Source organism: Microtus oregoni, unplaced genomic scaffold (assembly GCF_018167655.1).
Source record: "Microtus oregoni isolate MIOR12 unplaced genomic scaffold, Mior012 000060F_ref0000265, whole genome shotgun sequence".
Classification (NCBI taxonomy): Eukaryota; Metazoa; Chordata; class Mammalia; order Rodentia; family Cricetidae; genus Microtus; species Microtus oregoni.
This window is the reverse complement of record NW_024543870.1, coordinates 4,151,652-4,166,436: the sequence shown is the minus strand read 5'-3', so window position 1 is coordinate 4,166,436 and position 14,785 is coordinate 4,151,652. Positions and strand designations below refer to the sequence as shown.

General features: G+C 41.7%; 1 protein-coding gene across 1 annotated transcript in view; it reads left to right on the top strand.

The window, feature by feature from the left end:
• Positions 1-14,785, top strand: part of Pde11a (phosphodiesterase 11A) — a 278,269-nt gene that overhangs the window by 124,657 nt on the left and 138,827 nt on the right. The window contains exon 6 of the mRNA XM_041639781.1: positions 10,583-10,715. Coding sequence (XP_041495715.1) covers positions 10,583-10,715 — 133 coding nt within the window. The remainder of the gene's footprint in view (positions 1-10,582; positions 10,716-14,785) is intronic.

Below are 14,785 nucleotides of genomic sequence, written 5' to 3'. Positions count from 1 at the left end.
ACCGGTCTTACCGGGAAGATTCTAGCCAATGTCCATCCTGGGTTGGAGCTTCATCCCGGGAGCGGGAGTGGGGCATGGCGTCTCTCTCAGGCGTCTGCTCCCGAGAGGAAAGCTGTCGAGACTCTGAGCTCACTTCCTCTTCCTCCCAGTATCCTGTTCTGTTTTCTCCTCCCACCTATCTTCTAACCAATAAAATGGGCCAAGGCAGTTCCTTTATTAGCCAATTATAAACCATATTTGGGAACATGGGCACAGTTTTTTCTCTCCAAACTGCTTCCTGCTGAATGGGGGCATCGTTAATTAGGTCTTTCATGGTATAACCTGTGTGCTAGTTTCATCTCAGTTGGCAGTTGAGCGAAGCAATTTTTTGAAGGCGTGCACAGGAACCATTCAGGTGGTCATGGTCCATCATACCAAATCGGAATAGAAGAAATGAACAGCGTCTCATCCTCTGTGAAAACAAAATAAGAAACTCCTTTCCAAAGTATCATAACCTTAGATCCAAATTCAAAATATCTATGTTGGATTAGTTCAGCAGTATTTATAAATAAATATCTTTTAGCAGCTGTTGCTCCTTCCTCAGCATTCAAACGATTCAAAGAAAGCATAATAGCATACAGTATCAAGATTCTCTGTGTATTTTCCATCTTTGTTCATTTTATTTTAACCTATTTTGTTTATTTTTACTTTTAACTTTTTGCTTATTGAGATAGGTTCTCTGTATCTTTGACCTGAAGTAACTCTGTAGACAGGCTGCAGACGCACGCTAAGAAGTTCCGACCCAGGAGCCAGGAGCATGGCGTCTCTCTCAGGCGTCTGCTCCAGAGAGGAAAGCTGTCGAGACTCTGAGCTCACTTCCTCTTCCTCCCAGTATCCTGTTCTGTTTTCTCCTCCCACCTATCTTCTAACCAATAAAATGGGCCAAGGCAGTTCCTTTATTAGCCAATGACCTTCCTCCATCAAAATACAACTATATACAATAACAACAAATAATAAATATAACAAACAATATTGAGAACAAAAGCTTTGCTAAACATTCTATCTCAAGGAGTCCAAATAATGTAGAGAGTAACTACAATTATATAATCTTCAACTCCGTCAAAGATCTGAGAAGGGAATAAACACTACTCAACAAACGAGATATATCCAAAATGTGCAACAATTGACAGAGACAACTGACTACCTGGGCAATCACCCAAAGTCTCGTTTGCAATGTTGAGTCAACCAATTTTGGCTAAGGCCTAACATAACTGACATACCATTATTAAAGGCAAGGAACTTTTCAAAACTATCTTACCCTGTCTTGGCAGGATATGACAGTCCTGTTTTATCCATTGATGCATGCTCTGTATCTCTGTCAGTGGTTGAGGTATGGGCATTTCTTTGCCCAAAGGCCAGTTCTGCCAAATAGAAAGGCTCCAGGTGGAGTGTCTTTGGTGCTCAACATTCTCTCGGGAATAGAGCGGTGTTGCCAGGAGCAATTGTGTCTCACTATCACGAAACTCTGAGCTGGATTAAAGGCCATTTTCTACAGCTCTTTGAAGAGGTCGAAGATAATCTATCTATACTGAGTATAATCTCTATATATCTAGAGAACCTGATTAGTCTAATTATAAAAGACAAACTTAGATGACTATTTATATAATTCTCAATATCTATCTAACTTAAAGACTAAGACAATAAACAACTGTGTAAAAATGAGGATAATGACCTCCAAATATAAACACTGTACAAATATACATTGCAATATGGTAAATATATATCAATACACAAACATTATATAAGTATCTTAATCAGAGGTAGAAATGTACACTGCAATATGGTAAATATATACAATATATATTTATCAATACAATATATGTCAATACATAAAAAATGTTTTAAACAGAGATAGAAACATGCATACATACAATAGTCAATATAATTTAACTTTGTTTCAATATACAAGAATTGATACCAATATATTTGTCTAAAAGCAGTAACTCACAATTATAAATCTATTATCCCATCATTCCCTCTTTTTATTTTTTTCAAAATGATCCCTGAGCTTATAAAATTCCTCGGCCAACCTCCCAACCCCTAAATGATGTCCCTAAACCCAGGGGTAAACTTTACTGGGAGAGGGGACGTCGTCCTCTAGAATTACTTCCAGCTGTCATGGGGGCGACGTTCTTTCTGGGGGATCCTGTGAAAGTAAAATGATGGTTAAATTTCAAGATCAATGTCTTTTAAAATTGCAAATAGTCTCTGAGTATTTTGTGGAGGTCTGGCCAGAATGTTGTACAAGATGTGCACCATTTCAGCTAACCAAGTTGGGATCGTCTTGTGCAGCTGATATCCAAAACAGGTCTTGTAGTAGCGCTATCAGTATCATGACGTCATATCAACCAGGTAGAGTTGTTGTTGTGGGCCCCATCTTCTTCCTGGAAACTTCAAATGTCACTTCAGGAAAAACTCATTGTTCATTGTGAAAACTTAAACATTAATCATATAGACATATATAGACATACATATATATATTCAATGAAAGGCATGATAGATATATTCAATGAAAAGTATGATAGATATGAAGAAAAGCAAAGATGTTTTCTAAACTCATATTTCTTTCTGTCCCATATCATGGCTCTTGACATGAGACAAAAACTCCAGAAACTCTGGGTTTGTCTCTTACTAACAGGCTTGGAATTGGAGAGGGACTGAGCCAGAGTCCAACTTCAAAACCAGCTCTACATATTTATAAAGAAATGTTTAATAAGACATAATAAATTAATACTTACAAAATGTGTCCATCCATCAGTAATTAAATATTCAGGGTCCCTTCATTTCTTTGAAGATGAGTATTTTCCTGTGGAGATAAGAAAAGAACCCTGCCTCCAACCTATCTGTATTTCTTACCATCAGTATGCTCACCATCCTTATGAAAGAATTGATATTTATCTTTTCCAAGTGGCTTCTCTTCTTCAAACCGAACCTTTATTAATTTTGACGGTATCCACAATTTTTCCTCACCTGTGGAGATAAGAGCAAAACCCCTTCCCCAACATAGCACATCTCCTGGCTTCCATTGTGAGGTCAGCACATCCTTGAAATAAACTGGTTGATGTAGTTCAGTAGACTTTTCCATTATCCAATGTCTTTCTGCAGCTGTTGTTCCCTTCTCATTAGCGTTGAGAAAATTCAAGGTTAACAAAGTATTATGTAACCTATTTCTGGGGGTGTTTTCCACCCCTTTCTGTCTGTTCAACATATCCTTTATAGTTCGATTTGATCTTTCTATGACTGCTTGACCTGTAGGATTGTATGCTATACCTGTAACATGCTTGATATTGTAATAATCAAAAAACCATTTCATTTTCCTAGAGACATAAGCAGGACCATTATCCGTCTTTATTTGTGTAGGTATACCCATGATAGCCATGACTTCTAATAAATGAGTTGATGGAGGAAGGTCATTGGCTAATAAAGGAACTGCCCTGGCCCATTTTATTGGTTAGAGGATAGGAGGGAGGAGTAAACAGAACAGAACGCTGGGAGGAAGAGGAAGTGAGCTCAGAGACTCCACAGCTCTCTCGGGAGCAGACGCCTCAGAGAGAGACGCCATGCCCCGCTCCCGGGATGAAGCTCCGACCCAGGATGGACTAGGCTAGAATCTCCCCGGTAAGCGCACCTTGGGGTGCTACACACAGATGATTAGAAATGGGCTAAATTAATATGTGAGAATTAGCCTAGAAGAGAATGGGCCAAGCAGTGTTTAAATGAATATAGTTTGTGTGTTGTTATTTCGGGGCATAAGCTAGCTGAGCAGGCGGCTGGGGTGCTGGGGAAGCGGCCTTGCCGCCCTTATTACTTCAATGAGTGATTACTGAATCAGCTTTTTCTGAACTTAAAGCAGTTGCCCACTGAAAGCCTGAATAAGTGTCAATGGTGTGATGAACATATTTTAATTTGCCAAATTCTGCAAAGTGGAACACATCCATCTGCCAGATTTCATTCCTTTGGGTGCCCTTTGGATTAGCCCCTGCAGGCAGTGGCATTTGGTTATAGAAAGAGCAAGTAGGGCATTTCTTTACAATCTTCTTAGCTTGTTGCCATGTAATTGAAAACTCTTTCTTCAAACCTTTGCTATTAACATGATGTTTTTTATGAAATTCAGAGGCTTGTAGCACACTACCAATCAATAATTGATCAATTTCTGCATTACCTTGTGCTAGAGGACCTGGCAGACCCGTATGGGATCGGATGTGTGTTATGTACATAGGGCAAAGCCTGTTCCTGATCAAATCTTGAACCTGGAGAAACAATGAGGTTAGTTCTGTATCATCAGGTATAAATTCAGCAGTTTCAATATGTAAAATAGCTCTTTCTGCGTATTGTGAATCAGTGACTATGTTAATAGGTTCTTTAAAATCCCTTAGCACCATAAGAATGGCATATAATTCCACCTTCTGGACAGAATTATAAGGACTTTGTTCCAGCTTACCCAAGCCTTCTGATTTGTAACCTGCCTTCCCTGATTTATTGGCATCAGTATAGAATGTATGGGCTCCAGTTATTGGAGCATCACGGACGATTCAAGGAAGAATCCAAGAAGTTCTCTTTATGAAATTAAGCCTCTTGCTTTTTGGATAGTTGTTATTAATGTCTCCCAAAAAATTAGCACAAGCTTTTTGCCATGGTTCATTATCTTCCCATAATTTCTTTAGTTCATCAGCAGTGAAAGGCACTATAATTTCTGCTGGGTCTATGCCTGCTAGTTGACGAAGTCTCAGCTTGCCTTTTATAATTAACTCAGAGACTTTTTCCACATAAGTTTTCAGTTTCTTACTTGGTTTATGTGGTAAAAAGATCCATTCCTAAATAATATCATCTCTCTGCATTAAAATTCCTGTAGGAGAAATTTTTGATGGTAGTATGACGAGAATACAATCGAGCTCTGGATTCACCCTGTCCACATGTGCCTGTTGTAATTTTTCCTCAATCATTGTCAGTTCCTTTTCTGCTTCAGCTGTTAATTCTCTGGGACTGTTTAAATCTTTATCACCATCCAAGGTTTTGTTCAAATGAATTATTAGATCAGGTGTTATTCCAATAGCTGGTCGTAGACTGGAAATGTCTCCTAACAGTCTTTGAAAGTCATTAAGAGTCCGTAGGCGATCTCTCCTAATTTGTGCTTTTTGTGTCTTAATTTTTTGCAAACCTATTTTATAACCTAAATAATTAACAGAATCTCCCTTCTGAATCTTTTCAGGAGCGATTTGCAATCCCCCTTTAGGTAAAAGTATCTTTATTTCTTCATACAGTCTGTTCAAGGTATCCATGTTTGAATCGGATAACAAAATGTCGTCCATGTAATGGTATACTATAGATTTGGGAAATTCCTTGCATATTATTTGCAATGGTTGGTTCACAAAATATTGGGACAGGGAAAAGCTATTTAACATACCCTCTGGGAGGATGGTCCTGTGGTACCTCCTCAAAGGTTGAGAATTGTTATAAGTAGGCACTGTGAAGGCAAATTTTTCTCTATCTTCTTTTTGCAAAGGTATAGTGAAAAAACAATCCTTTAAATCAGTAACTATGAGAGGCCATCCTTTTGGTAATAAAGAGGGCAAAGGAATTCCAGATTGCAGAGGGCCCATAGGTTGAATAACCTTGTTGATGGCCCTGAGATCTGTCACCATTCTCCATTTACCTGATTTTTTCTTAACCACAAATACAGGAGAATTCCAAGGGCTGGTAGATTCTTCTATATGTCCAGCATCTAATTGTTCTTGTACCAGCAGTTCTAAAGCCTGTAACTTTTCCTCAGCTAAAGGCCATTGCTTTGTCCATATTGGTTTCTCAGTCAACCATTTTAGAGGCAAGGCTGTTGGTATCTCTGAAGGGACATCAATTGCTTGTTCTTGTACAGCCCGAATGGCCAGTTTTCTCCATTTGTAATATCTTTTAATATTATTCTCAGAAATATAGGCTCTAGAATTAGCAGGAATGTTAATTTCGGTATTCCATTGTTGTAATAGGTCACGACCCCATAAATCCATTGCAATATTGGCTACATATGGCCTTAATTTTCCTATTTGTCCCTCTGGCCCTATACATTCAACCCATCTTGTGCTCTGCCTTACTCGAGATAGGGTTCCAATTCCCAGGAGCTGAACATTTACATTCTGAAGAGGCCAATACGGATGCCAAGATTCTGGGGTAATGATACTTACATCAGCACCTGTGTCCAGCAGGCCAGTAATAAAAATGCCATTTACACACACTCTCAGTTTAGGTCTTTGATCATTTATAGAAGTTTGCCAAAACACACGTAACTTATCTTTCTGATCATTATTGCTTGTAACAGTAGGCATGGGGCTTCCTAATTGTCCTGATGAGGCACGTTCTCTGCAGAAACTGGAAATGACTGAACCATGTTTGCCATGGGGGCCTGTGAGGACCCCCCTCTCACGTTTCCCGTCTGTATCGGGTTGCCTTGTCTATCTCTTGTAGACCTGCATTCATTTGTCCAATGTCTGCCTTTTCCACATCTTCTACATAAACCTGAAGGCTGAGTCCTCCTATTCCTGTTATTTCTAGAAGATGCATTATTATTATTATTATTTCTGAAAGATGCATTATTATTATTATTTCTGAAAATCCGTTGTCTAAAATTCCTTTTCATATGACCCATTTTGCCACAATTAAAACATTTGGTATTCTGGTGTCTCCTTTTACCATTGGAAATTGCTTCTTCTACCCATGCTTCAGTGCCATAATCAAATGTATCAACATTGAGTGTATGCAAGACCCATTCTTCCAAGGGCACTGATCTGAGCTTTAAAGGGCCCAAAATCCTTTTGCATTCCACATTTGCATTTTCATAAGCCAAAGACTCAATCATTATACGTCTTGCTTCTGGGTCAGATATCCCTATTTGTACAGCCTTAGTTAATCTTTGTAAAAAGTCACTAAAGGGTTCTCTCTGACCCTGTTTAACTCTGACAAATGATTCCATTCTCTGTCCTGGGTCTTGTACCCTGTCCCAAGCCTTTAAGGCTGCTGTAGTACACACGGAGAGTGTGTTTTCATCCAAATTAGCTTGTTCCTGAGGGTCGGAAAAGAGCCCTTCACCTAGAATTTTATCTAGGGAAATATCAATTCCCTTCGCTTTTTCCTGCTGTTCTAAGAGTCTAGCCTCTTACCTGAATAAGCATTTCCATTTCAATTGCGGTCCACTCTCAAATACCGCAGAGCTCAGCTGGAGCCAGTCCGAGGGGTTGCTCTGCTTGTTGTGGCCCAAGTTCTTAGCATCTCTTTAACAAAAGAGGCTTGCATCCCAAAAGTCATGACAGCCTGTTTTATTTCCTTGAGATCATTCATACGGACAGGCTCCCATGTATCCTCCTTGATGACCCTAGGGTTTTTGGAACCAATCACCTTCTCTGTTGTTATTACTGGAAAGGCAGGTAGAGCTGTAGGTAGAGCTTTGTGGAAATTGTCCCTGAGAGATTTACCCACAGATGTAGTTAAAATTTGCCTTTCTACCCTTTGCTCTTCTTCATCAGAATTTAGAAATTCCTCAATCTTTTCAATTCTATTCACCATTGCCTTCTGCAATGTCTGAATCTCCTGTCCAGAATTATGTTCCAAAGCCTTCATTGAGGATTCTAAAGTATGAAGTTTGTCCGTTAGAGATAACATCTCATCTTTGGACATAATTTTTATGGCATAAACCGTGCCTTCTTGTATTGACAATCTTTCCGTCAATCTGTCATAAGCTTTAGACAAAATCCGATTGTCACATTCAGCAGTTTTGATTCTCTCAGTTAATGTTTCATTTCCTACAGAAAGGGACTGAAGCTTACGATCCAAATCAGCTGTTCCCTCTTCCATAGTAATGAATTTCTCCTTAACATCAGCCTGAAGAACTTCAAACTGATTCTTGAGAAGATTGTTGTCATTCTCAATTGTTTTTAAGCGTCAATCTCTGCCTTAAGAATCCTGCATTCGTCTCGTAAAGACTTTATCATATTTCTATTATCAAACCATTTAGTGCCAATGAAAACTATGAATCCCAGAAGGATCCATAGATGTGGGGTGATAGACACCTCTTGTAAAATCTCCCACATGGTACAATTAAAAAAAAACTGTTAAATTCTTGAACAGTAATGTGTTCAGACATTTTATTTATAAAAGAAAATTTTTTTCCTGCAATGATCGGTTCCTGCCAGTGGTGGTCTCTGTGTTTTTGGAGCCTGTCCTAGAACTAGCTCTTGTAGACCAGGCCGGCCTCAAACTCACAGAGATCCGCCTGCCTCTGCTTCCCAAGTGCTGGGATTAAATGCACGCGCTGCCACCGCCTGGCTGGCCTTGAACTCACAGAGATCCGCCTGCCTCTGCCTCCCAAGTGCTGGTATCAAAGGCATGCGCCACCACCACCCGGCCAAGTCACTTTGTATCAGACCAAATCTGCCGCTGTGGAAGCTTTTGTTGCAAAACCGCAGGTACTTGAGTTTCTGCTAATTCAGGCAGTGGGGTTCCGCTCCAAACTTAGCCAAGGCAGGCAGGGAGGGGTTAATTGCTCTGGCGAGCAGGCGGGGCAGAATGGGCCTGTGTGGCCGAGTATGTCTCGGACTCGTCACTGGGGCCCGAGTCATGAACTAAAAAACAGCACACAAGAGGGTGCTGTGTTAGCTAGCGGGCTACCGGCTTGAGTCGGGGGCAAAATAGCCCGATGTTGGATGACAAAATGTAACGGCGTAAACGAATGCAGACAGATTGTAAAAATATATATACAGCTTTAATGTAGAAATAGACTTACAGAACCACCGTTCCTGCGGAGACCAGGAAAGCAGAAGGGACGGCTGGGAGCACAGTCGCCAAATTTATAGGCAAACATTAGCTCGAGGCGAACACGCCCCCCAAGGGGCGGGACTTATCCCTACAGGCTAATGTTCGTTCCTTGTCCCCGCTGTTCCTTGTCTTGGGTTCCTCCCTGACTGCTCCGCTCTGGTCTTTCTAAAGTCCCACTTCAGCCCTTTCCCCCCATGGTCTACAGCAAACAATAAGCCAGAACTTCCAACACTTCTAAAATTATACCGTGTGGAACTGGGGGAATGGTTTGGTTGGTAAAATGCCTGCCATGGCAAACATGAGCACTGAGTTCACATCCCCAGCTCACATGCTGAAATGGGGCCTGGCAGAGCCCATCCACAAGTGAAGTACTGGGAGACAGAGTTAGGTGGATCTCTCAAGATCGCTGGCTAGCCAGCTTAACTGTATCAGTGAGAGATTCTCAGAAAAATGAAATGGAGAGTGATCAATTAAGACACCTGGCATCAGCTCTGGCACACACACACACATGCACAAACACATGCATACACATATATACACAAAATAAATGTATTATAAAATACAGTATATAGACAACATAGAATGCATTGACAAGTCAGTGCCTCTCTGAAAGAGCATCAAGAATTCAGTCCATTTATATAAATTTAGAAATTATTTTGTGAGCCTAGATCCATATATCAGGTACATTTTACCATGTTTTCCCTCTATGTTGCTTTCATTAAAGTACAACATAAAGCCTCATTTGCCATAGATGTAAAGTAGCAAAGAGAAAACAGAACAGACTTTGTTTTTTGAATTAGAAACACATCTTTTCTTTGAAGTTCTTTTATTTATGTACTACTCAATAGCTATAAACCTAAGCCTCTTATTAAAATTTCCATTTGCACCCAGAGAGCCACAGAGAACAAGCTTGTGTGCTATTCAGCCTTTATAGGCATCAAGAGATGAATAACGTCGTAAATATATCTTGGGTTTGCCAGTCACAGAGCGTCTGTCCCTACAGATGTGATGTAGAGATGATGGTAGATAATCTACCCCTCCTGCTCATTCATGCATCTAGTGGTCTCCATGACAACGCCTGCCCTTCCCAGCTCGCCACGAACTCCAAACGGGTACATTCAGTATAATATTAACAACTATGCACAAATGTGTATTAACAGCGTAATAGCAATGACTGTCTACAGTCTTGATATTTTCTTACATAAAGTGCAGCTTAGACTAGACACACAGATGGGGCTGTGCTAGCGCTGGAAACACGGTCGAGTGACAGATCACAATCTTAACCGGCATAAGGCCTTGGGCTCCATCCTCACACGGAAAACGTGCAACATTTATTTCCCAGTCTCCCCTGTTCTTGGTAGCAAAACATCTGGGATGTTCAGCTAGGATGTTCAGCTGAGGAACCCAGTGGAAGTGTACGAAGCCGTGTGCTGGTTCCCTGTTATCAGTCTTGGTCTTATCTGATTGTGTGCATTCGACTTGTCAACCTTGAGGCTTGAACACAGCCTAGAGCTACTCTCTGGCCTGTGGAGGATCTGCGTTTCTCTCCACGGTCTGATCACCTTCCATTCTAGTGGGGAAAGAGTTTAAAGGGGGCTCCTGATAATCCTCTCCCTGTCATTCTGACCATTTATTCCTCGGTAATGAGGGCAGGAAATGTTGCTATTAATGTCGTCTGGCGGAGTTTACTTTCCAACAAACTTAGTTTCTCTTCTTTCCTACTGCTGACTCGGTGCTCCGACAGTTTCAAAGAAAGCATGGAGAAGTCGTCTTACTCCGACTGGCTGATAAACAACAGCATCGCCGAGCTGGTTGCTTCGACAGGCCTTCCTGTGAACGTCAGCGACGCGTACCAGGACCCGCGCTTTGACGCTGAGGTAAGAGGAGTCCTCTGTTGGAGGCTTGTCACAGTGCTGATGCTTTTTCTGGTTGAGGTGGGGAAGGGATGTCATGCAGAGCTGCAGTAACCAAGACAACAGACACTTCTGCAGGCCTGTGTTCTGGTTCCCAGTGTTACCCACTGTAGACCGACTGCTGTTTGGGTCTGCCCAGACTTGTGGACAGGTGTCTTCAGTTTCCTTGTGAGGAAGAGTACCCCAGTACCTGGGTTGTGTTGTAGAATATTATTTTAAGATATGCTACATGTGTTGATGCCGTGGGACATTTGCTTTAAGGATGCAAAGATGTGTTATTTTCTTTTATGTTGGCTTCGTTTATAACATGGTAAAGCTGTGTTACTGCGCCTGTCTGAAACACCCGATTGGTCTAAGAAAGAGCTGGATGGCCAATATCTAGCTAGGAGAGAGGATAGGCTGGGCTGGAGCCAGAAACTAAAAATAGAAGGAGACAAAGAGAAGAAGGAGCAAGAAAAGAAGGGGCAGCCACCCAGCCATACAGCCAGCCACAGAGTAAGAGTAAAAGTAAGATAACAGAAGAAAAGGGAAAAACCCAGAGGCAAAGGGTAGATGGGATAATTTAAGTTAAGAAACAAGCCAAGCTAAGAGCGGGCATTTATAAGAAAGAACAAGTCACCCCAAAGAGCAAAGAGTCAAAGAGTAAAAATGGCCACCTGCCGCGGTGAAAATGTCATAAGGACGTCAATATCTGCACACTGTCGCACTGTGCTTGGACGTCGGTATCCACACTGCCTCACTCTGCTTGGAGCAGAGATTGCTGTATATAAGTCTCTTGCTGCTTCTCCCATCCTTAAGCTGAGAAAAAGGGAATGCTAAAGAAAAAATTACTGTGCATACAATTTTATGAAGAAAATCTCTCAGGAGTCTAGATTATCACTAATAATAAATGAATAACCCAAGCAGTGTGGTTATGCAGAAAATCGTAATTACCAGTTGTTAGGAAGTCACCATGTTTAATTAGCTGTGGGAGAGATAAGCGTTCCCTGACCTAGACCATAGCACTAAATTGGGTGTGAGTTGTTGCCGTTCTGCTCTTAGCTGTGCGCCATGGAGAAGGTCAGATTCTGGACAAAAAGAAAAACAACAAATTAAACTGTTACCTTTCCCCCTAGGTCCACAGACTTCCTGTAAAAGAGTAGGAGAACACCCATATGCCTACCGCCAGATTTAGAAAAGATCAGTACGTTTGAGTCTTTGTATCGATTTTCCCTGATCCCAGCTCCTGACTCAGCACTCCTGTGGGTTACCAGTATTCAGCATTTGAATTTGGCATTTCTTTGCTGTCCTGTATGGCATCGTCACACACATTAGAAATCTACCAACTCGGTTTTGTATTTTTATCTCTCTGAACTTCAAACTGACTAATGTATTCACCTGTGGCTTTTCCCCTCAACATCATATGGCGAATGCTGCCAAGAATGAGCATTGCATTGGAAAAGTGAGCCGTGTTTTGTCTATCCAGTAGGTTTCTCATAGACCTTTGAGTTCAGTGTTTTGCTGATAAATCAGTAATATTGAATAATAATTTTTTAAAAAAATAAATATAAACGATGGCATGACTGTTCCTAGGAATGGAGGAGGAGGAGATTCAGTGTAGAGATGAAGGAGAACACAAAAAGGGGTGGAGACAGAGACATCTGGAGCATCCAGAGTGAGCCAAGCCACGTGAGGAGGGAGGGGAAGAGAGAGTGAAGAGGAGCTACTGACAAACAGGGGGCAGGCTGGGCCAAGAGAGCAAAAGGGGTAAAAAAAGGACTGGCCAAAATGGCTGGATTATACAAGGAAGAACCAAGGGGGGGGGGGGGGGGGTGCGGACAACCCAGCCCTGGGCTAGAGAGTTCAGGGTAGGGGGTAGGGTATGCCAGCCAGGAGAACTCTGTGTCAGGTAGAGACTGAGGGATGTTTGGAGAACCTAACAGAGAACTTGACAGCCAGTGTTAGCTCTGATATGTTCACAAACACCTCACTAGTCGTTTGTCTGGGGTTTGAGACATATCTATGTGACTTTTCTTTTAAATTAAAAAAAAAGTTTTCAGATTTACTTGTTTAAGGTATATGAGTGTTTTGCTTGTGTTTGTGTGTATGAGAAAGAGATGGGGAGACCCTTGTACAGACCTGGAACCTGAGGAGGTCAGAAGAAGACATAGGACACCCTGGAACTAGTTTTATTGATTCTTTCAATAAAAAATAATTCACCCCATCAAACTTTGCCTGGCTTATCAAGCGTAAAGGCCAGTCAGCTCTCTCATTTACGGTCATCCCTAGTGTACAGTGACTTCTGAGAGGTTCTGAGAATCTCAGCCCAAGCAGATGCAGGAAGAGGACGGTTTTGTAACTGTTGCTTTTCCTTCTGATGGAAGTAGCTACAAAGGGCGACTCTGAGGGGAGGCGATCCTCACTCCCGGGTGCTGTAGGTGCCTGCTGATAGGGTTGTGGGGCAGGTGCCTGCTGATAGGGTTGTGGGGCAAGTCGGCTCAGCTCAACCATCTCCTGCTGGGCATTCTCTTGGTAATCTTAAATAGTTAATGGAGGTTCCTCCTTGTGGAGAACTAGCAGGTGAGCCATAGTGCTTATCTGCCATCTGTATGACCAGAGTCTCTCACCAGTGCTGCCTGTTGGTCCTAAAAGCACACGGGTGCTTAAGGCCAAATTTATTGGAAGCCGTGCCAGAATGCCATATTAAGTCGTTATGAAGCTGAAAAATGAGCTTTGAATTTGCCATTTGCGGTGATCATTATAGTTTTTTTCTTCCCTTTGTTTCAAGGACTCTATGATCCTTGAAAACACCTGAAAAAAATGTTAATATACGTGACTTTATTTGCTTAGAGTAGTATAAAAACACTTGTGTTGATCGGTTTTTGGGGTAGGCTTCGTATTTTATCAGCCATTATGTATCTTCTCTTAAGGGAAGTGGTGCCTACATTTGCTGCTAAAAACGTTGACAGGGATGCTGTTATGGGTAGCCCACTGGGGATGAACACTCAGACACAGCTTATAGACAATTGAAAGTCTTTATTCCAGCTGACTGGGATTACACTCAATTATTTGGGGACTTAGATGCAGCCTTGAATGTCCAGAGCGCAGGAATTTTGAGGGCAGAAAAACCCTGACACTTTGCTCAGCAGCTGCAGAGAGGATTCACAGAAGTAAGTAAACAAGCAGTTTAACAGAAGCCAAGATAAGTGGTTAGCTGAGGGGTTTTCCTCACCAACAGGCAGAAGCTAAGATACATTAGCTATGATATCCTGTAGTTTTCCATGGACTTCTCCATCAAGGAGATCAAATTCTAGTTAAACTTGACATGGCCTCATCAAGAATATAAGATTGAGGAAGCATTTTACCCTGTCACAATTGATTTTCTGCTGCTGTATAAAGAATCACCTTGGCTCAGTAACTAAGAACTCCCACTTCCCATAATTCAACTCCTGATGACCTGGGAACGGCACCTCTGGGCTCTCTGTTCAGGGTCTCCCAAGGCTGAAGTTAAGGTGCTAGCCAGATGGCATTGGCATTAGCATGCTGACCAGATTGTTGGCAGAATGGAGTTCCTTGCCTGTTGAGTAAATCTCTCCCTTCATCTACTGGTGGTGGTCAGGGATGTCCATGGGCTCTGAGGGGTGGCCCTCCAGTCTTGAAGGTGGCCCTCTCAGCTCACTCCCCAAAGGAAGTACTCACTCCAAACAGCTGAAACAGAAGCTAAGATGATGTCAAGAAAAACACACAACCTCAACATGATTGTCCCATTGGTTTTGTTAAGGAAGCAACTGTCATATTCATGGACCTCTCCTCGTTCAAGGGGAAAGAGATAGACAGAATCTTCACAGAGTTGGGAAGGAGGTGGTATCAGGCAAGTATTTTAAAGACTACATAAAATGAATCTATACAAAATTCCCCTGTCCCATAAAGCAACTTATTTGTCCTGGCAAGAAAAAATATCCATAAGAAATAAATGCAAAACACGAAGAAGTTCTTATAGAATTATATTTGCAAGAGTATCTTGAGATATACACATTGTTCTCTAATAAACACCT